We start from the raw sequence: 21,377 nt of genomic DNA, 5'->3' as shown, positions 1-21,377 counted from the left end.
GGTGAGAAATCTTTCTAAAATTGGAAAGAGTCGCCCATAAGAAAAACTCGCCGTGCGCCGTCGACGTCTCCACCGGACATGGCACATCTGACGGTCCAAGAGATATACCTCCTGCCATCAACGAAGTCCGGTGTGAGATTTCTTCTAGGGTAATTGGATTAGTTCTGGACCTGGGAGTGGAAGGTTGAACGAGCAAAAGGTAAACTGGGAGGGCAAACGCCGAACCCCAACTTCGACCTCTGTCGTTGGTTTCTTGGTTGTCGTTAAAGAGCAGTGGGGGAGAGAGGATTGGCGAGGGTTGAAGCAAAGCTTGCAAAGATACAAAAAGGACTAAAATGATTGACGAGGTAAGTAGAAACCAGAACATGTTGATCGGAGGAGTCAGATCCCGACGCCGGCGATAAGCACCTCCACCGGCGTCGGAAGCTTTGGTCGAAGAGGGTTTCTCGATAACTGTGGCTGGGAGAGAAGAGTCTTGCATTACATCATTATCTATATCGACATTTTGAATTTAAGAAGTGTTTTCTCAACGATTAGTTGAAAGAAAAAGACCGCTAACAAAATTAACGTGAGCTTTTTGTTTCTGTAATATAATGGGCTTTTAAAAGCCCACTAATATCTGGAGCCAGATCATACAGATTTTGAGTTATATAACCTTGTAAACAAAATTGATTGTTTTATTCATAAATTCTTTACGTTCGAAAATACTACTTTGTGCCTCTTTTAAGTTTTAGTTTCTTGTCGAAAAAAAATTAAATAATTTATTTCAAATATTTGAACATCCTACAAAAATATTGAAACGATAGTATTTCCTAACACCATGATGAAAACTAAACCACACATATATTAGAGAATATATATCATTGAATTTTAAAATTGATCTCCAAATATTGAAAATATAGACAACTGGAAATACATAATACATACTGTACTATTTTTTCTTCTCTCTAGAACGTAGGGGTAAAGTCAAACCTGTGAAAATCTACCAAATAAAAACGGAAGCAAAAAAACGTACTAAATGATAATTTAATATTAATTCAAAGATGTTGACAAAAAAAAAGTTAACTTTTCAATTCATGTGACTGATGATTTAACTTCCCGATATCAAAAATAAATAAATAAATAAAGATAGTTCAAACTTCATAATCATTTTTTAAACTCACATACATAAAATTTAGAGGTTTCTGACATATGATTGATCATAAAACAGAACATAATCATTGTCGTAGGATTAGTCTCTGTAACTCATGTTTCTAAGCTCTATTGCTTTTTTACAAAACAAAAATTTGAAAATCATGATGGCATTAGCATTTGCATATCTCTACTTAAAAATAATAAAATAAAAAAGACTTTGATTGATACGACACCGTTTGGACCCACCAGTTAAGATCATTACGTCTAAAACTCTCAAGTCCGTATTTAAACAACAAAGGAGTTCCGTTGGAAAACTTTGTTGGTCTCTCTTGTTAAAAATGAATGATGGACAAGATTGATAACTAATAAAGTTTAGAAGTTTGCATTTGTGTTTTGACGATAACACTCATCTCTCTTACACATCCCTTCAATCTCATATAATGTCCACAAATAAAGTTATCAAGATTCCATGTACCCCATTATTTCGACGTCAAAGCGATGATCACTACTGATATGTTAATTTTGGTTTACTTATTACAAATCGGTCTAAACATTATTTTTTTTTAAAAAGAAAAAATAGTACTTGTGTATATAATAATATAGCACTCTAGCTTTTTCGTTTTCTATGAGAACTTTTAATTTTCTTTGTGTTCAAATTATGATTTACCTTTTAGGGTTATGAATAAGGGAGACATTATCTCGAGGAAGTGATCGTCGTGACTTGCTCGATTCATACACTGAATTATTGCATCTTTAATGTCATATTTTCAAGTTTGTTCATTCTCCCCGCATCTCATACACGCCACTCTTGTCTATTTTTTTTATTTTCTTTATATCAATTTAATTATGAAAAATACTTGTATTCACTTCCATTACCGGTTAACCAAATTAGATAACCATATATACGGTATACTAAGGCAAATTATTATCATCTTATGTAATGGTCTTTTGAAGTATTTTTTATTACCTTCCTTAATTTTCATAATTTTTCAATAAACTATATGCATAGTCGATCGTCATGTTGCCGGCTGTCATATGCTTAAAAATAAGAAGCAAATGCATGATCAATAGTAAAAGTACCAAGTACAAGTAATAATAACTTTTACAAAATTAGATTTCCTCATTAGGAGGCTGAAAACTTTTACAATCCAACAATTAAACGATACGTCAACAACCTTTTTTCGTGAATAAGTCCTATCTCTCCTAATTAATTTTTACTTTTGGAACGGTACAAATTTGTGTTGTGGTGAGAGATTTTCTAAATTAATTGATCCCCAGAAATTTCAATGAACACACATGGTTGTAACAAAGTTATCACATACTACAGAATAAGCTAGACGTGAACAAAAGGCTCTTCAAAATTAGTGTAAATATCGAAAATTTTAATGGAATTTAGGAAACCATTTTTCTTTTGAGACAAGATATTTTTACTTCTTCTTTTTAATTTTGTATAAATTTTTCCTTCCTTGCATAATTAATTTAACTATGGAAATGGTCTTATTATATTTCTTCAGTTAAATTTCAACAGAACAAAAAAAAAAGATCTATCAAACATGATAAAATACGAAAATGGTGAAATTGCTCATCTAGTAAACTTATACAGAGAGAAAGATCAAAACATCATAAAGAAACCTCATTGGTTATACATTCATAATTAGGATACTAGCTAGTAGAATGAAAAAATGACGTAATGAGCTCAAGAGGAATATAAAAATACTAGTGGATATACGTATTCATATGTATTTATTGATGTCTATGTGGATAAATGTTATATATAAAAATTTACTTAACTAAGTATATAGTTTCGCAGCACATGTCTCCTTGTCGGGGCACATTGATATATTGATCAATAATGTATTATATACAAGCGACATTCATTCATTTTATAATGCAGTAATATATAGTATGTTCTTATACTATGTATAATTAAAATAACCATCTATATAGAGAAATACATATATATCCTTCATTTTTACTTAGTTATTTTAATCAATTCCAGAAATATATAGGTATGATATGATATTCCAAAATCAGATTTGAGTTGAATTTAGGACTATAGTTACAACGTGAACTCTTAAGATGCGAGGAAATGACTAATATGTAATAAGACTTGTCGAATAATATAAAGCTTTGACAATCGATATGATAAAATATGACTAACAAAATATTCGATTATTTTTAAAGCCTTAACGACAAGTCAAGGTGACTCATCTCCTGATCCTGATCAAGACCACTCTCCGGCACACGGCGGGCGGAGAAGTCCCTTGAGCCGCCGCTTTCAACAAATCCTTCGTAGCCACGGCCATAAAGCTCAAAGCGGCCGGAGAATGGGTAAGGCTGATCGGAATCAACAGTAGTTGAGGATCTAAAGAGTTCTCGACTCTTCTTGGCTAAGGTTCTCTCAAGCTTATGAGCGTTTTGATGACCACCAAGAGCTTGAGAGCTATAAAACTTTCTTTGACAATAGTTACAAGAGAATACCCTAGGCTGCTCCAAACATGATGATGAGTTAGTGGAAGAAGAAGAAGAAGAAGACATAGAAGAAGGCTCGAGAACAAGTTCTAGGTTTAGTTGGTGGTTCTTGTAACTTGGTAGACTTAGACGTAGAGATGTATTTGGCTGAAAGTCCATAACTCTGTGTTTAGAGAGCGAGAGAAAGAGAAATCTAGAGAGAGAGAGAGAGAGAAAGTAGAAGTTAGAGAGATGAGAGATGTTTGTTTGAAGGGTTTGGGCTTGAGGGGCATTATATTTAAGGTGTAAAGGTGCGTAGGTTTGCTCAAAACTCATGTTGGGTGCAACTTCGACTGTAAAGTATGGAGAGAGATAGAGAGATGAGACATGGAAGCTGAAAGAATCAGTGGGGATCCAAGTGTTGTCGCCTCCATTAATGGCACAGTTTGAACCCTTTGTCGGTCCATCTAATATTATTTACCTCCCAAGTTTTATATAATTTCTCGATACCTTATTTTAATATATCTAATGGTATCGTTTTAGAGTATTGAACACCTTAAGAATGATGTCCCATGTGGTAGTTGTTAAGACCGGACACATAAGATATCAGTTTAATTTGAGCCATTGTAGTTAATTTTCTAATTGGAACTAAGTTATACCTTAGACTTTACTTAAGTTATTTTGATTGTATATAGAATTTTTGAGATGATTTTTTTTTTCCATTCATACCATAGTTTTCTACGCATAACCTAGAAATCTATTAGTCTTCAAATTTAAATTCATACCAAAAAATATACAATGAGATAATTAATTAAAGACCAGCAAATATATAAATAAAAGCCAATTCTCTATGACTTTTTGGTGAGAAATCATTTAAGATTATGTCATGTTATGACTTATCAAATATACATGTAATCAAATTGTTTGATCTAAAGTCAGTTGATTATGAAAAAGTAAAATTCAAACAAACTAATTATATTGTACTTTTTTCGACATCATTATTATATTGTACTTCATAAGTTTTTTAATAAAACTAGGATACATAACTTACTGGTTTTCAAATAGTAATGTCGTTCATAAAATATATTTTAGGATACACATTTCTCTAATCTATGAGAGGATTAGTACTTGGAAAGTTATAAATGGTAAACATAATCATAAATTTATCTCAAAATTTCAATCAAGAGAGAAGTTTTTGGTAGAGAGGGCATAATTGTCTAACACGAAAAGTGAATAAGAGTATCAATCAAAACAGCTGTTAGGTTCAATTAATAATTTATGAAAAAACGAAAGACTTAAGATCAAAGCTCTCTTATCAAGTTTCCAGTAATGGCAATGAACACTTAACGAGATAAAGCTTTTTGACTCAGCTTAAACATGTAAGATGATGTTAACCCCCAATTAATTGAGACCATCGCCCACCGTACGATCAACCCATCCATCCAACGCTTCACGAGGCGTTCGTACCAGATAAGATGTGGACTGCGCCACAGTGAACCCACTTTGGATATATCACGTTTTGCCTTTGGTGATGAGTTTATAATCGCAGAAGTCATTTCAGTTTGAATGGATTCATTTAACTTATAATCACTTTCGATCAATGAAGAAGACACATCGATGTCATGTGTACATATGTTTCATTAAGACTTTTGTCGTTTAAAGATTGAGATAGGTTACGTTTTTGTACTAATCTCTCAAGCTTGTTTCGCTTTCTTTAATTTATTTCTTTTCTGTCATTTTAATTTTGATGGTACTTTCCTAACCCGCCAAGTGAAACTGATTGATCAATTATTAATTTATATGCAGCCACTAACCATAAATTCAAATTTATAAGTATCATTTTGTTTGAGTCCCATGCGCATATATATCGAAACTTAACATTTTTTTTGTCAACAATCTAAACTTAACATTAACTTACATTTTTTTGTTTGGTTAAACTGAATTTATCTTTTGTATGTTCGAAAGAAAAAAAAAGGTGAATACAAATCAAACTAAAATGTAATTTTTCTCACAAAATAGTGGCATGTTTCTAGTAAATCTGAGCATAAACCAAAACAAAAACCATCTCTTACTGATACATACAAAATTCAATTTAATTTTGGTTACTAGATTAGTAGTTTTCCTAATTAAACTCAAAAGAAAAGGAAAAAAGAACCTAAGATTAAAAAATGTGAAATGAAACTGAAGCAAATTTCTAACTGAACACTTTATTACTAGTCATTAATATATGTTTAAGATATTGTTTGGATCCGACTTTATAATAAAAATTTTAAGACTTTCACAGGATAGTTTGGGTGGAATTTTATAGTTTTATAGTGTTAAACTAGTTTTCATTGGTATGAAACAAACAATTCAGTCGAACGTCGATACAGTTTGCTGTTATATTGTCTTTTCGCAAATCCATGTATATATTTAGTTTGTTTGTACCAATCAATTAATGACAAATCATATTACAAACTAAAAGTCGAAATGTGAAATGAAAAGAAATTTTTTGAAATATATAACACGGCGACATATGTATTTGATTTTTATTTTCTGCTGTTATAGAAACCTGAATGCAATTATATGATTTGATTATGAGGAGACGTGGAAGATGAGGCGACCAAAAGAAAAATAAAAAAAGAAGGTTGGACTATGTTGCTGTCCACCTCAAATCTATTTGTCCTACGATGGGACGACATTAATACTTCATGTGACGATTAGTCTACTATACATAGTATATTATGTACATACACACTTTTTGCATATACCTCTCTATGTTATCATGTTACAATGTTGTTATAAGGAACTAATTGGACAAAACGTAGACGTATAAACTATACGATAGATTGCGTCCACTAAAAATTTATCAAAAAAATTTGGACAACAATGTCCACATAAATATTTATCAAACAAAAAAAGAACAAAAAAACACAATGTCCATATAAATACCATGCATGTACCTTCATATTTTCTAACATTAAATTTTGACACAATAATAATCACTACATGTTCATTTTCCAAAAAAGACCAATACTAGTTTTATACTACTTAATTCTTTTGAAAAGAAAACTTAAAAAAAAAATAGTTTTCTTCGATCTTGAACATAAAATAAAAGCGCTACACCTTTTACAGTGAAAATTTTATTAAGAATTTCAGGTAGACGAGAGACATGTTTTGATAAAAATTTCTCTCTCGTGAAATGTTTAAAAACTAGCTATTTTTTTTTTGAATTTAATGTTAAATTAAACTAGCTATTTCTTGGTTTGCAAAAATAAAATAAAATAGTGGTAGTATATTTTTATTGCCAACAAATGTTGTAAACTTAAATTTCCCACGTAAATTAAACAGAATCAAAATAGACAAATGCCTCGTTATCTTAAAAAATAGAAAGCTCTTACATTTATAGCAGTTTTGGGATACAATAGGTTGAACGATGCATAAGTATATTGTTTGTTAAATAAATTTGTATAATCTTAGTTAAATAATTATAGTAGCAATGTAAGCAACTCAGGATGTCACATGGGAAGTGAATGGGACTGAATTATAGTATAAAGCGATGAATAAATAATTATTAATATAATCTTTTGTTGATTGTTTAAAAAAAAATATACTCATCAAATTGATTGGCTTCTATAAATTCGGCGTACGACGTCAACCAATAGGAAAAATCAGCGTCACTACGCTCCCATTATCATTATGTCCACTTACATTAAAAAAAAAAAGGTATCAAGAGGATCAGATCTCATCTGATCATAATATAAAACTAATAAACTCATAATTCACTTTTTAAAATAAGAAGAATGATTAGAACAAGATTAGACCATGATTATGGGATTATAATCTAAACAGTCGGCTAGGTTTGCGCTGAGCATTTTGTCTCTTTATCAGAGACACAACACAACAAGATTTGTTTCACATGATTTGTTATGTTCATGTTAATTTTTCTTGATTACTTCTATACAGATTCTAAATTAAGATTTTAGTGGGAAAAAGATAGTATACATATTAATCCGCGATATCATATTATAAATTATGATCAGTCAAAGCAAGCATATAGTCTTTGTACTTTTGTAACAAATATCTGGTCTGTGATTTGTGTATTTATGATTACTACTATAGTATGTAATTATATCCATTGAAAGAACTTAGACGGGAATGGTTCTGAACATGTTTTTCTTTGTCCATCTTCTAATAAGAATATCTTAGTTTAATATCAAATCCAATATTTGTTGTTACCTCATATTCAATTCATACACATGGTTTGTGTTTGTCAATGTATATGCCCTATAGTTATAAAACGATATATACTTGAATATATACCAAATAATTTAAAGTGTATATTAGAAATGAGTAACAAATTAACACTTTTGTGGATGGCGAAATACTAACTTTTGGCTAGTCGTTATACAATTTTTTTTTTTTTTTTTGCTGGAATATGTGGATATATAGGGTGATCTGAAAATATTATTGAACATTCTACCTAATAGATGTATAAGATTCATGCATTTATATATGGAAGAATTACTCCACATTATCTAAGTTTTTTAAGATAAGATAAAAACTATAGGAGAATAAAGTATAATTTTTGCAAATACCTTCAAAAATGAATATTTGGATGATAAAGTACTTTATACTGAAAATACTAGAATCAATTGATAATCTTTTTTTTTAACAATATTTAAGTGCTAAAACCTTAGTTTTTCTAGTAGATGAACTGCGAAATATGAATTCGTTTTAATATGTACTCATAAATTATAGTTTTTTAAAAAACTTCACATATAATAAATAATAATGGATACTGGATAGTAAAACATGTAAACAAACATTACAAAACTGTGATTATATGTGCTAATTCAACATTTATTATGTTGATATTGGTAGGTCCATGATCTCAACTAAGATATTTAATCGAGAGAGCCGAAGAAATTTGCAATGGACCAACCTAAAGCAACACTCACTTAAGAAAAACAAACTGTACCGTATGGTGCAAGTCACTGTACAAGCTTCAATCGTTATAAACTTTACTTGTTAGTGGAAGAATCTATAAAACAACAAAATTCATGTGATATATATACATTATTCTTAAAAAGAGAGGATGATACTATGCATAATGCAATCTCAGTTCATCATTTTACTGTGTTCTTATCCCAATCCCCACGTCACTTTCTTTTCGGGTCTTGTCCTATACCGAAAGCTTTGTAGTTCTTCGACCGACGAAGAGTTAACAACACACATCCTTAAACAATCGAAAATAGCGACAGATTCATGATATGAAATGTTTGGTTATGAAACAATGCTATATCATCATAATAATTGTTTCGGACGTTTTGGCTACATTTCCTAACGTCTCCATCCCGCAATAATTCGAGCTTCAGTTATATTTTAGATAATCATTTGTATTAGCCACTCCATGTAATGTATTATGTATAGACCATACCCATGAGCTTCATGGTTCTTTTTTTTTTCCAAAGAAATTCATAGTTCACGTTATGTAACACAAATAGAAATGGTATAAAATTATTAGGTTAGCAGAATAATATGTACAGTATGTGTTTTTTTTTTTTTTTTGCAGCAACCAAATTGTAATTTTGACAAATGAATAGCTGGAACTATCAATGAAATTAAGGAGGCTAAAAAGAATTGAGGACTTGACCAAAAAAAAAGGGAAGAGAACAAAATCAAAATGGATATGAGTTGTATATGCATTTCAATTAAATTGTTGTGCCACAAAAAATTAAAACGGATTTAAAGAAAAAGGTGGCAGACAAAAGAGTGAAGCAAAGTTGACAATTGGAAGTTGCAAGCGTGAACATGAAACTGGTGTCTTGTCATTTTTTCCACGCTTTACTGTTTTTTTTTTCCTACTTCTCCAAACGAAATGTTATAATCTTCATCTTTTTTAGGATTTTTGGTTCAGTCATTAACAATATACTGTATGTGATTTTGATTATGTCGTGTGAATCGTATCCAACAAAACAGAAACAGTTATCTCTAGTTGATTGTTATTTTTGAAGAAACTGCTTTTAAAGTACTTTACACAACGATCTTATAAGATATACATACATACAAGAAAAGTTGTAAAGATTATCCATAAACTTTACACATTTTAGAAGCATTTAGCAGAGAATAGAGACATTTCGATTTAATAAGACTTTAGATCTCTTGTGGCAACTTTTAAGCACGGGCTTTAATAATGGGAATGGGCTTACCATCTCTTTGTCTTCACTTAAATTTGAGTTTCTGTTTTTATTAGGCTTCATGCTTTTATTCTTTTTTTTTTCATGCTTTTATTCTTTGTTTCAACAAGGTTATTATCAAACTTAAGATTAGTATGATTGATTAGTCAAAATAACGAAATTTTTAATTTTTATATAATGAAGCTTGCAAATTTATTTACTTTTCATATAACTTTCTTTCTTAACAACTTAAAAATGATATATCAATATTAATTTTTTTGTTTGTGAACATATGATATTGATTATATTTGATGAATCCCAATTATTTTCTTAATAAAAGCCACATAAAAAATAAATAAAACCATAATTAAGTAGAACAATAGGTTGACCCAAATTTTTTTATTAGAACAGTCGTTCTTATCATTCGTGTCTTGCAAGATAACCGAAAAAACTAGCAACGCGATTAAGAAAGTCTGCGCCCGCAACGTTGACTGACCCATTCTTTTCTTTAGTTCTTTCTATTCCCCTGTCTATATAAGTTATATTTCGATTTAATTAAATAACATGTGTTCAATATTAAATCTCACATGTATAAATAAGACCTCTAAATTTCTAGAGGTTGAATCTGTAGAAAAAACACTTAAGTTAATCGGTCGTCTGGTACTAAATCTTCAAATGCCATTTTCAATTTAGCTTGAGTTATAATTCCCATGCAGGGACTCTTAAAACGTACATGGTTTGTAAGTTGTAACTAGTAACCCAACTAGAACACATAATATACTCGAGAATATGCGATCTTTTGCATGTACTTGCACACCACTTGTCTTTCGGAAAATTCAAAGAAAAAAACTAGAACGAATTTTAATAATATCACTCGCTAAACCATATTGATACGCCTCCATATTGGTACGTAAACTTCCAATCAGTTTCCTATTCCTATCTATATCTATACATTATAATAATTTAAAAAACTATGTGTTATACAGATTTCTTTGAAAAATTGCGTAGAACTAGAGGCTGCAGCCGACATTACCAGTGTCCTATATAAGACCCTTCCCTTTTCATTTCCAACATATTTCAAAATCCACACACACACAAAACAAAAGATCCATTACGAAGGCAGAGAAAAAAAGTTATTCATCCAACAAGAAAGAAAAAAAAAGAGAAGGTATTGTATTTGCTGACATGGCAAAGAGCAAAGACGTTTCGTTACTAGACCGGTTCAGACAAGCCGTGAATAAAGTGAAGTTCGTGTTAAGTTTCAAGATAAACAGCCTATGGAGTCTCGTACCGATGCTTGGCTCTTCCTCTTCTTCCTCGTCTCTTCGGTTAAGTTTCAACGAGAGACCCGGTTTAGCAGCGGCTTATACAGAGAGTGAACTGTGCTCAAACGGTTCTTCAAGGGGAGCGTTGTATAGAGCCGGGAGTTATGATCCATCTTCGGACGAAGACATAGACAGCAAAGCTGAGATGTTCATAGCTAATTTCTACAAGCAGCTTCAGATCGAGAGACAAATCTCTTTGGAACTTAAATATTGTTTGGGTAATAATCAGAGTTTCAACTACAGGTCACCTTAATTTTCCTTTTCTTTTTTTTTATTCATTCGTTCGTATGTGTTGTAATAATAACAAGATCCTATAATTTTGATTGGGTCTTAGTTGACGATGGCCTGCTATATCTTTTAATTTTATAGTGGTAGGCTTATCACATTTGTTCATTTACATTTTATAATTTACCAATGTATAGTGAGCTCATGAGAGAAAAATGTGATAATATATGTAATGTCATTTTATCGATTCGAGTATTGAAAGGTTTTGTTGCTTGCTTGCTTATATATTCGAAGCCATAATATATATTCTTGTTTTCAATCATTATGAACATAATAAAGTTTCTTGCGATCATCATTATATTTTTTGTTTTTATCTTCGTAATTGAATCGTGGTCCTCCATAGTCCATATGCCTACACAACATTATTCTTTTTCTAATGGATAATGACCTAATTGGGCTAAAATTTGTATTTTGGACATTATTGACATTAGACCAACATTATCAGCAGGATTTAAGGTGTATCTTAACATTAATAGCATTTAAATTTTAATCAAAAAACATAATAAATGTTAAGATACCCATGCTGGAGTATGTTGGAGAAGATATCATTGGTGGCTTAAGAGACGCCTACGTGGCAGACTATGATTGATTGATTTTTTTATTTTTTTTTATAAAGTCTGATTGGCTAAGATGATAAATATTTAGTGGGAAAATATTTTTTAATCAAATGAAGATGAACGAGATATGTATACTCAGTTTGATGTCATTGAATTTCAACAAACGGAAACTGCCGGAAGTACACGAATGAATTTCTCGTATAATACAAATATGCCTTCAAATCTCGTCAATCTAATGGCCGTTAGAACTCGACTTCGAGATCGAGCTAAGCATGAACAATTGAATAACGATTTGGTCGAACACTCTAAATTTTCTCGCAATCAAGTTTAAATTTACAATACTTTATGTTATAATTTCTATCTTATAATCTCTCTCTCTTTTGTATGTTTTCAAATTCTAAATTTGCAATAATTATAAGATTTTATTAAATTACAAATTATTAATTTTTTAAATTTTTTAAAAAAATAATTTTTTTCTAAGATACCCAACTTAAGATCCTACCAATAAACACTTCTCAGAACTAAAAACAAAATTAAAACTCTTAAATTCTACTTTTTAAAAATTAATACTAAATTAATGTAAGATACCCTAATTAACATAGTATCTATAATGTTGCTCTTAGGCTATGTTACCCTACGCTTTAAGCCCATAAATCCAAATACTAAACACCATTTTACTCGTTTTGACTTTGCAAAATTATAAGCCAATGTAAAGTCTACAAACACTTTTGCATTTCTATTTTTTCATTTCCCACACACTTTCGCATTGAGATCATAATGTTTCTTATAGATAGATACTAATAAATCTCTTTAAATCGTATTAACAAAAATAGACAAAATTATGAGGTAATCATCAATCTAAGCAAGTAGAGAGGAAACAGAAAAAGGAAAAGGTAAAGCGTGTACTAAGATCTAGTACAAGTCAACGACTTAATTAAATAAGTGGCAAGATGAGACTGTTGCGGGTCACGATATTCGAAACCCACCCACGTTCCTTTATTTCTCTTTTACCAAATTTATTTTTTTGACTCCAAATCACACCCAACTTTCATTTTTGCAAGCTACTACTACAGTACTACTACCACTATATGTATATATTTTAAAACAAAAACATTTTATTATACTTCTGGCCAGACATTAGGCTTAGATCCACCACTTTATTCAAGTTGAATTAATTTGACTTATATTTGTTATAACTTATAAGAATGTAGGAAATTAATAAAGATGATTCATTCAGAACTCAAAAACAAAAAAAAAACAAACAGAAATCACAAGTAATATATATATAAATAAGAAGACAATAGCATGATGAATGGCGTGAAATATTGAAGCACTGCACTTGCTTCGTTTACAAACTCTACTTTGAACCTCACGTTCCTTAAGCTTCTCTAAAGCCCTACTTTTTTGATTCCCCATAACCCAAATATCAAAATATCCATATGCGTTTCATTTAAGGTAGAAAACAAAAAAAAAAAAGTTTCCTTTTTTATTTAGTTTCTTACATTCTTCCTCCTCTGTTTCTCATCATCTCCATTGAAGGAAGCAAAGAAGATGAAATATACTCCAAGATCGGAAGGAAGAAAGTTCATTATCCCTTCTTTCTTCTTCATCATAGCTCTTTGTGTATTAGCTTTCATCAACGAAGTCAGATTCGATAGCTTATTGAGTTTTGGAAGATGTGCTTTGTCAAACGTCCCGATGAATAATAATAGTTCATCGGAGACTCCGTTGTTGTCTTCTTCTGGTGGTGATGAGATTAGGATTCTTATTGGAATCCTTACACTTCCTGATCAGTACCCACGTCGGCATTTTCTCCGCATGATCTACGGGACACAAGTTGTTCCGGACGGTGTTAAGGTTGATGTGAAGTTCGTGTTCTGTAACTTGACTAAAGAAGACCAGAAAGTGCTTGTTGCTTTAGAGATTATGCGTTATGATGATATCATCATACTCACTTGCAATGAGAATATGAACAAAGGTAATTAAATTGGTTTATCTCAAAATTAAACCACTCTTTATTTTATTTTTGGATATATATATATATATATATGCTTGGTTTGATTTGGTATAATCATACAGAAACTTGCTAAATGTTTGGTTTGATTATGTAACTTAGAAAAACACAAAAGTCGAATTGAATTTTGCTTCTTTCCTCTAGATTTAGTCTTTAGCAAAGACTTAGTTCGATTTGGATCGGCTTAGTTCAACTTTAACTAACTTAATTCTTCTACAGGCAAAACGTACACATACTTCTCAAGCTTACCAGACTTATTCAACGAAACCGATGCACCTAACCCACCGTACCATTACGTGATGAAAGCCGACGACGACACATACATAAGACTGGAAAGTCTCGTTGCATCTTTAAGACCACTACCTCGAGAAGATCTCTACTACGGCTATGTCATTCCATGTCCAAGCATGGACCCGTTCGTCCATTACATGTCAGGAATGGGTTACTTAGTGTCATGGGACATTGCGGTTTGGCTCAAAGACTCGGAAATTCCCAAGAAACATCTAGAAGGTCCTGAAGACAAAGTGTTTGGCGATTGGATTAGAGAAGGACGACGAGGAAAAAACAGGTTTAACGCTAAGTGGTCTATGTATAATTTCCCTGAGCCACCGACTCGATGCACACATGAGCTTTGGCCTGACACTATTGCGGTTCATTTGTTGAAGAACCAAGAGAAGTGGATACGTACGTTGAACTATTTCAATGTTACTAGCAATCTCAAGCCTTCCAAATTATACCACATACCCTAGATAGTCTTTTCGTTTGCTTTTACCGGTTTATATTATATTTTTATACTTGTATTGTTTTACTTAAAATTGGTTTTGTGATCGTTAATACTCTTTAATAATCGATTATTTTTGGTGGGATGATTAGTAAACCAGACTTTGTAGTTTGTAACTCTCTAATCTTCTTATGTGATTATGATGAGGTTTACATTGCTCTGATTTAGAATTATTAACATGGTTGGATATGTTTAGATAATACTAATAAAGTTATCTGCAATTAACATGGTTTCAGTCTCCTAATTATGTTATGCAAAAGGTTGTGAGTTGTGTGACCTCTTCACCTGGGCTTGATCTCACCCTCACCCGTATTTGGGCCTCACGAATCAGATACAAGCTTTTTTGCCCGTGACATAAGTTATATCACAGACGAATAAACAAAAAGCCTTTATTCAGAAGAAAAAAAGGAAAAGCGTGACAGAAGCTCAACGTCAAGTGACATTATCATTGCTCTCATCGAGAGTGTTGGCCTTTCTCCTCTCTTCTTCACCTTTGAGTTTCTCGAGGCCTTTTATATTTTATTTTTTAAGTTTTAATTTTACTGCGAAATAGTGTTTACTGTCTTCGTCTTCTTCTTCAGCCGCCGTCGCCTGATTCCACCATCGAAGGCGACGGAAGTAGAGTTTAGGGTTTATCCAACGAAGCTCCTTTTGATTGTTATCGATTCCGTTTCTATTCGTTGATCTTCCATTTTCGCATCGTAAGGAATCTTCCTCTCTTTCTCTTTTTGTTTTGATTCTTCCTCTTCTTCGTGTATAACGAGCTGAGATGATCTTATGGCTGACTAGTTTTTGAATTTAGTTTATGCGAGAGTGATTGTGTTACGGTAATGATAGGTAGATTCTGCTCTTGATCTGTTCAATTAGATAGTTAACATAGAGGCTATAGATTTGTAGGGAATGGTATAGAAGAGACCTGTGAATGTAGGAATTTGAAGATTTGGATTGGTTCCAATTGAATTTTAACATCTAATTGTTGATTAGTTCAGAGCAGTTTTGGTTTTTGTAGGTGAATCTTTGAATAATGGTGATTTTGCTTTTGGTATTACTGTGTTTCTAACTTTTGTTTCTACTCTACTTCGTAGGCATTTTATTTTCTACATCTGAAGATGGGAAGCAGTCCAGCTCCGTTTGCCGATATTGGCAAGAAAGCCAAAGGTAAGTTTAACAAGTCTTGGACATTGCTTTGGTGTTACTGTCTGTGTTGTGTTCCAGTTTATTGACTATTAGTAATTGGAAACCTGCAGATCTCCTGAACAAGGACTACATTTTTGACCACAAGTTTACTCTGACAATGCTGAGTGCTACAGGAACGGTAAGTAGGATATCACTTTTACTCGAATGGAGTAAATCCATCTTATAGAAATCATAATTTACTTATATATACCGTTGATAATGTGTGCCACGATATAGACTGTGCTCAAGATATCAGGAAAGTGCTAATGAATACTGGTATTGCATGCTTTTTTTGAGTCCAAAATGGTTGCAGTAATTGTTTAGAATTATGCACTTTGAATCTATATATGCAGTTTATGTACATATATTGAGGTTGGATGCACCATTAGTTGGTGAAATTTTGCTGTGATTCTAGTGTCATCTAAATAGGGCTGTTTGGCTCACTTCCTCCTCAAACTAATGTTATTAACTTGCATTTAAACTATGTAAACTTGACCAAAAAAAAAAAAAAAAAAACTATGTAAACTATACTGTATAATGAAATTTTCTGTCCAACAGGAATTTGTGGCTACTGGTTTGAAGAAGGATGATTTCTTTTTTGGCGATATAAGCACACTATATAAAGGTCAAAACACCATTGTTGATCTGAAAATCGATAGCCACTCAAGTGTAAGTATATTTCTCTAGTGATACATGTTTTTGCACCTTAACTGTCCTAAACCATATAACTGAACATATTTCTTATGCAGGTGTCTACGAAAGTAACTGTCAAAAATCTCATGCCATCTGCTAAAGCTGTTATTAGCTTCAAAATACCTGATCACAAGTCGGGCAAGGTCAGTGTATACCCCATATTAGAAACATGACTATTATAGGTCTCAGTCAAATTGTAATGTCAAGTCATGACCTGTTTATTTGCTATTATTTCAGCTGGATGTGCAATATGTTCATCCTCATGCAACGCTTAATTCCAGTATTGGCCTCAACCCAACTCCTCTGCTAGATCTATCAGCGACTATTGGAAGCAAGAATGTATACCTTGGTGGTGAAGTCAGTTTCGACACAGCTTCGTCATCACTAACCAAGTACAATGCAGGGATCAGTTTCAACAACCAAGACGTCTCTGCTGCACTCATACTGTAAGAATCAAAACACGATGCTCCATTTTTCTATCTGCTTTTGGTTGTTGCTTAGTGGGATTGTTGACACTGTAGGGAGGATAAAGGGGAGAGTCTCAGAGCTACTTACGTCCACACAGTGAACCAAACCACATCCTTTGGTGCAGAACTGATTCGTCGCTTCTCCAACTATAACAATAGCTTCACCGTCGGAAGCTCCCACTCTTTGGATCCATGCACAGTGGTTAAGACCCGATTCTCTGACAACGGGAAAGCAGGGATGGTGGTCCAGAGAGAATGGAGACCGAAGTCGCTCATCACTTTCTCAGCTGAGTATGACTCCAAGGCTGTGACCTCTTCACCTAGGCTTGGTCTCGCCCTTGCCCTCAAACCATAAAACAAAAAAGAGAGCTCTTATCAGTTTGTGGAACACAAATTAAACAATTCAATTTTTTTCCCAAAGTGCTAAAAAATCGCCCCCAAACAGAAGGTTTGTAGGGTTATTAAATCACATTTGCATTAATATTTGTTTTTCATTGTGATGTGAAAGAAAAGGGAGTGAGCAAAACCCGATTTTTGAGATGAAACTTGTTCATGTTTCTTTTAGACTTTGGTTTCATTTGATTTGATCGATTTGTAAAGACGTACAACACCGTCGTCCCCTCGTAATTGATATAATTGCCTTAAGCTAGCATGAATCAACCTGGCCGTTAATTTCTTCTGTGTTTCTCTCCAAAATAAGAGAAGAATATATCATATTATCTCATATATTGGTTTCAGTCCTGTAGTTATGTTGTGTAAAGATTATCAATCTGATCACATGAACACGCAAAGACCACCTTAAGGTTTGATTGAAGTTGTAACAATTATAGCAAAGCAGTGTCCGAAAAAGACTTGCAACACCCAAAGAAAAGGAAAAGAAAATCCAGAGAGATAGAATACAGTTTTGCTTCTGAGAAATCATCACCTGAAATACATAGAGGCAGAAGAAGTCGAAAATGTATAAAGACTTTAAAGCAGAGTAAAAATATAGTAAACAAGTTAGAAAATAAAAAGCCAAAGAATATCCACACATATACGTCTTTCTTAAGACACGAACATGCAAGATTAATAATACTACAAGTCGATCAAATTGAGATTTATCACCTAATTGACAACCTAAGAGGACATTCCACGGATTCTTCATTCTGGCATCTTCTTCCACATAAAACCTCTATAAATTAATACTCGATAAATTAATAATCTCTATAAATTAATAATTTTTCCGGTCCCAAGTTGGGACCAGTGTAATTTTAGACATATTTCGATAAAATAATAAGATAATAATTTTTTTGAAAATCCTTTGTAAATATATGGTCCCAATAATATTATAAATTAATAATTAGGTAAAATTTTCAAAATATATGTATATATATAGACACATTAGTTTTTGTTAGATTTTATTTCTAATATTTTACTATATGAAAAATAATTAGCATTCTATTTTAATACATAATTATTATTATTTTATTTGTAATTGAATATATAAAATACTAATTATCATGATTAAATCTTATTTTTAAATATTGTTTTGAAAATATTTTCCAAATTAGGAATATCTCTCTATAAATTAATAATTATTAATTTATCGATAAATTAATACCTGTATAAATTAATAGATTTCCATGGCCCCAACATTATTAATTTATAGAGGTTTTACTGTATATAAATCACCATATTAAGAATTAGAACCGGTTTGCTATTGCGGTTCAAAAACAAATAAAATAATCATTACTGTTCATATCGGGCCGGGCCGGCCCATCCGCACCAAAAAGAGTGTTACGTGAAAGCTAATATACATACTCTATGGATGGGCTAATTCTATATGTTGCCAATTAACTAAAAAATGAGAGAGAGATTTTAAAAAGGCAAGTGGATTTGGTTCTTCAAAGTAAAATAAGAAATGAAAAGATTTTGTATTATGTGGGAATTGGTAATGTATTGGTTAGAATTATTTGCTATTCAATTGGTTTTGTTTTTGAAAAAAAAAAAGACGAAAGTCAAAATTTACAACCATTGATTTAAAAGTCAGAAATCTTGACAATCTTTAATGTTCTCAAATGTTCAACACCTTTGACATTCCTGTATTCTTGCTAGTTTCCGTTTAATAATCTTCATAATTTATAAGATTGCAAACTTAAATTACCAAAAATTTTGTTCACCAATAACAATTTCCAGTTTTTTTTTCTGACAAAAGAAAACAAATTCCAATCTACTATATAAAAAGATGATGCATACTTTTCAGATATCTTAAACTCTAAAATCTAAATGTAAAAAAAGTTAAAGCTGAATCGAAGTAAAGTAAAAGGGCTGCTAATAAGTAAATAAGGTTGCTAATTACATTTGCCCTTTCTGGCTTAGCTTTATAAAACAACAAGAGTTGACTTGTTTCTCATTTGTGTAGAAATGACAAAACAAGATTAGTTGTAAACTTGTATAGATTTAAACAAAAGCAATGAAATAGTTGTTTCATATATTGTTTGAGCCAATGAATTATTTAATTATTCCCAGCCCATACAAATGTTCTCAAAGTATGTATCTGTCAAACTGTCATGTGTGTTATTCCAAATTATTTGCAGCACATGAAATGTTTGCCTCTTTTATTGATTTCTTAAAACTGCATTTGTTTGTTATAAACTTATAATGCACATTCATCTTGTTTTTCTATTTAAACAAAAAATATTTCACAAAACAATCATATAGTTCGAGGGAGCTCAACGTGAACAATATCTCCACAAAACTGTAAGCTTTTTTTTCTTTTCTCAAAACAGTCACAACACAAAAGTATTCACAAACATATACCAAACTATAATTTGCACCCAAAAATAAACAAAAGAAAATCAAATTATAAAATTTTTGCTGTTAGAATTTTCACAAGGCATTTTACTTTTAGCTGTGTACGTACATTACTCTGTAACAACCCCAGTAATCTTTTTAACCTTATTCACTGAACTATCACATCATTACATCACTTCTTCTTTTATCTTTTTATATTATTCGTTTTAAAAAATTTTCATTGTAATTAAATTACTATTGGTAACGTGCATAAATAAATCTCTCTATAATAAGGCGTGAATTATATAGTTTCATTTCTCATAAAATTAATACAAAGATGACAAACACTAGAAAAATCCGTTACAAAATTTTGTTATTAATGTATCTTAAAAAAAAAGTCTAAATACGTTACTTTTTTTATGAATTATTTGCATCAAAACCCACTTTACCAACTTTTTATAACACATACACCTACTTTCTACTACCTCTATACTTTATGTAGAAAAAATTACTATTCCATCCCTCTTCATTTTTTTTCTTTTGTTATTTCACTTTATCCAAACACTAAATTATTTTATTTTTCCTTATATCTGTCACTTTTTTCTCTCTCTTTGTCAAACTCACATGTCTTCTTCATTATCTTCGTATCTCTTTCATCACACACACTTCATTTTTTATTTTATTTTTCTTCCCCTTCCTCTCTTTATCTCTCATCTTGACACTAATAAAATTGAATTTGATTTGAACAGTTCCATCTCAAACATAATTTTCTTCGGCGGTGAAGCTCACAAAATAGTTATTTATTTGTGTTTTTGTTATACTTTGTAAATGTTTGTGTATTTTCTTCCCAAATTTGTGAGTATTTCTGACCTATCCATACAACCCTTTACACATGGTTATCATTCGTAGCAAATCAAACTGAACTAAATAATATCAGAGGAGAACCTTCAACGAAAGAAAAGAGAATAATGATTCATTGTCAGCTCCAAATCTCAAAAGTAAATGCAAGTGAACATAACTACAATTATATAAATTTTTGCTATACAATTGCTCTGTTTATTATCAACAAGATTACTTAGGTATCCATATGGACATGATTGTATGGATGATAACTAACTGACAACTCAAGATCAACAAAGAAATAACAATGGATACCTTTGTGGAATCAAAATTCAAGATCAATTAAAAACTTCCGTTTTAGGATTTCGGGTCATGGTTTTATGGTTTCTTTGTGTAATGAGTCCATTGCTCACTTACATATGATCCATTGGTATTACATTGATTAGTTTTATACATTTTTGAGTTTCGTGTTTAGGGTTTATGAATTTGGGTTTATGATTTTTGGTTTCGAGTTTAGGGTTTGAGATTTATTGTTAATATTTTTTGAAATACTTGTGGATAGAGTCGGTTATTCTTTAAATTCTATAGTGTCTAGGATTTATAGTTCAGGGTTTTGTGTTTAGGGTTTTCAGTTTAGGGCTTAGAGTTTAAGTTTTAGTGTTATTGTTTTGTTTTAGCTTTTATGGTTTACGTTTAGATTTTAGTGTTTAGGGTTTAGAATTTA

The 21,377-nt window shown here is 31.5% G+C and overlaps 5 protein-coding genes across 5 annotated transcripts; 3 read left to right on the top strand and 2 right to left on the bottom strand.

Moving 5' to 3' along the window:
- Position 1: 1 nt before the first annotated feature.
- Positions 2-481, bottom strand: LOC111829024 (the record flags this gene model as incomplete). Its single annotated transcript, XM_023777658.1, has 1 exon — positions 2-481. A coding segment is annotated over exon 1 (480 nt), but the record flags the coding sequence as incomplete, so codon positions are not given.
- Positions 482-3,123: 2,642 nt separating this feature from the next.
- LOC17876630 (zinc finger protein 2) lies at positions 3,124-3,975 on the bottom strand. The gene has a single exon (XM_006281063.2). The coding sequence runs from the start codon at positions 3,919-3,921 to the stop codon at positions 3,313-3,315; it is 609 nt and encodes a 202-aa protein (XP_006281125.1). The 5' UTR covers positions 3,922-3,975; the 3' UTR covers positions 3,124-3,312.
- A 6,867-nt stretch (positions 3,976-10,842) lies between these two features.
- Positions 10,843-11,565, top strand: LOC17875452. Its single transcript, XM_006281252.2, has one exon. The coding sequence runs from the start codon at positions 10,929-10,931 to the stop codon at positions 11,319-11,321; it is 393 nt and encodes a 130-aa protein (XP_006281314.1). The 5' UTR covers positions 10,843-10,928; the 3' UTR covers positions 11,322-11,565.
- Positions 11,566-13,412: 1,847 nt separating this feature from the next.
- LOC17876070 (hydroxyproline O-galactosyltransferase GALT3) lies at positions 13,413-14,892 on the top strand. Its single transcript, XM_006280711.2, has 2 exons — positions 13,413-13,888; positions 14,144-14,892. Exons 1-2 carry the CDS (start codon positions 13,462-13,464, stop codon positions 14,671-14,673), a joined length of 957 nt encoding a protein of 318 aa, XP_006280773.2. The 5' UTR covers positions 13,413-13,461; the 3' UTR covers positions 14,674-14,892.
- Positions 14,893-15,194: 302 nt separating this feature from the next.
- LOC17876231 (mitochondrial outer membrane protein porin 4) lies at positions 15,195-17,628 on the top strand. The gene is made up of 7 exons (XM_006280882.2): positions 15,195-15,406; positions 15,791-15,863; positions 15,953-16,020; positions 16,440-16,550; positions 16,631-16,717; positions 16,812-17,020; positions 17,096-17,628. The coding sequence occupies exons 2-7, from the start codon at positions 15,815-15,817 to the stop codon at positions 17,394-17,396; spliced, it is 825 nt and encodes a 274-aa protein (XP_006280944.1). The 5' UTR covers positions 15,195-15,406; positions 15,791-15,814; the 3' UTR covers positions 17,397-17,628.
- The last annotated feature ends 3,749 nt before the right edge of the window (positions 17,629-21,377 follow it).

This window comes from Capsella rubella, unplaced genomic scaffold, assembly GCF_000375325.1.
Source record: "Capsella rubella cultivar Monte Gargano unplaced genomic scaffold, Caprub1_0 scaffold_8, whole genome shotgun sequence".
Taxonomy (NCBI): Eukaryota; Viridiplantae; Streptophyta; class Magnoliopsida; order Brassicales; family Brassicaceae; genus Capsella; species Capsella rubella.
Note: the sequence above shows the minus strand (reverse complement) of the source record. Positions and strands in the feature narration are given on the sequence as shown.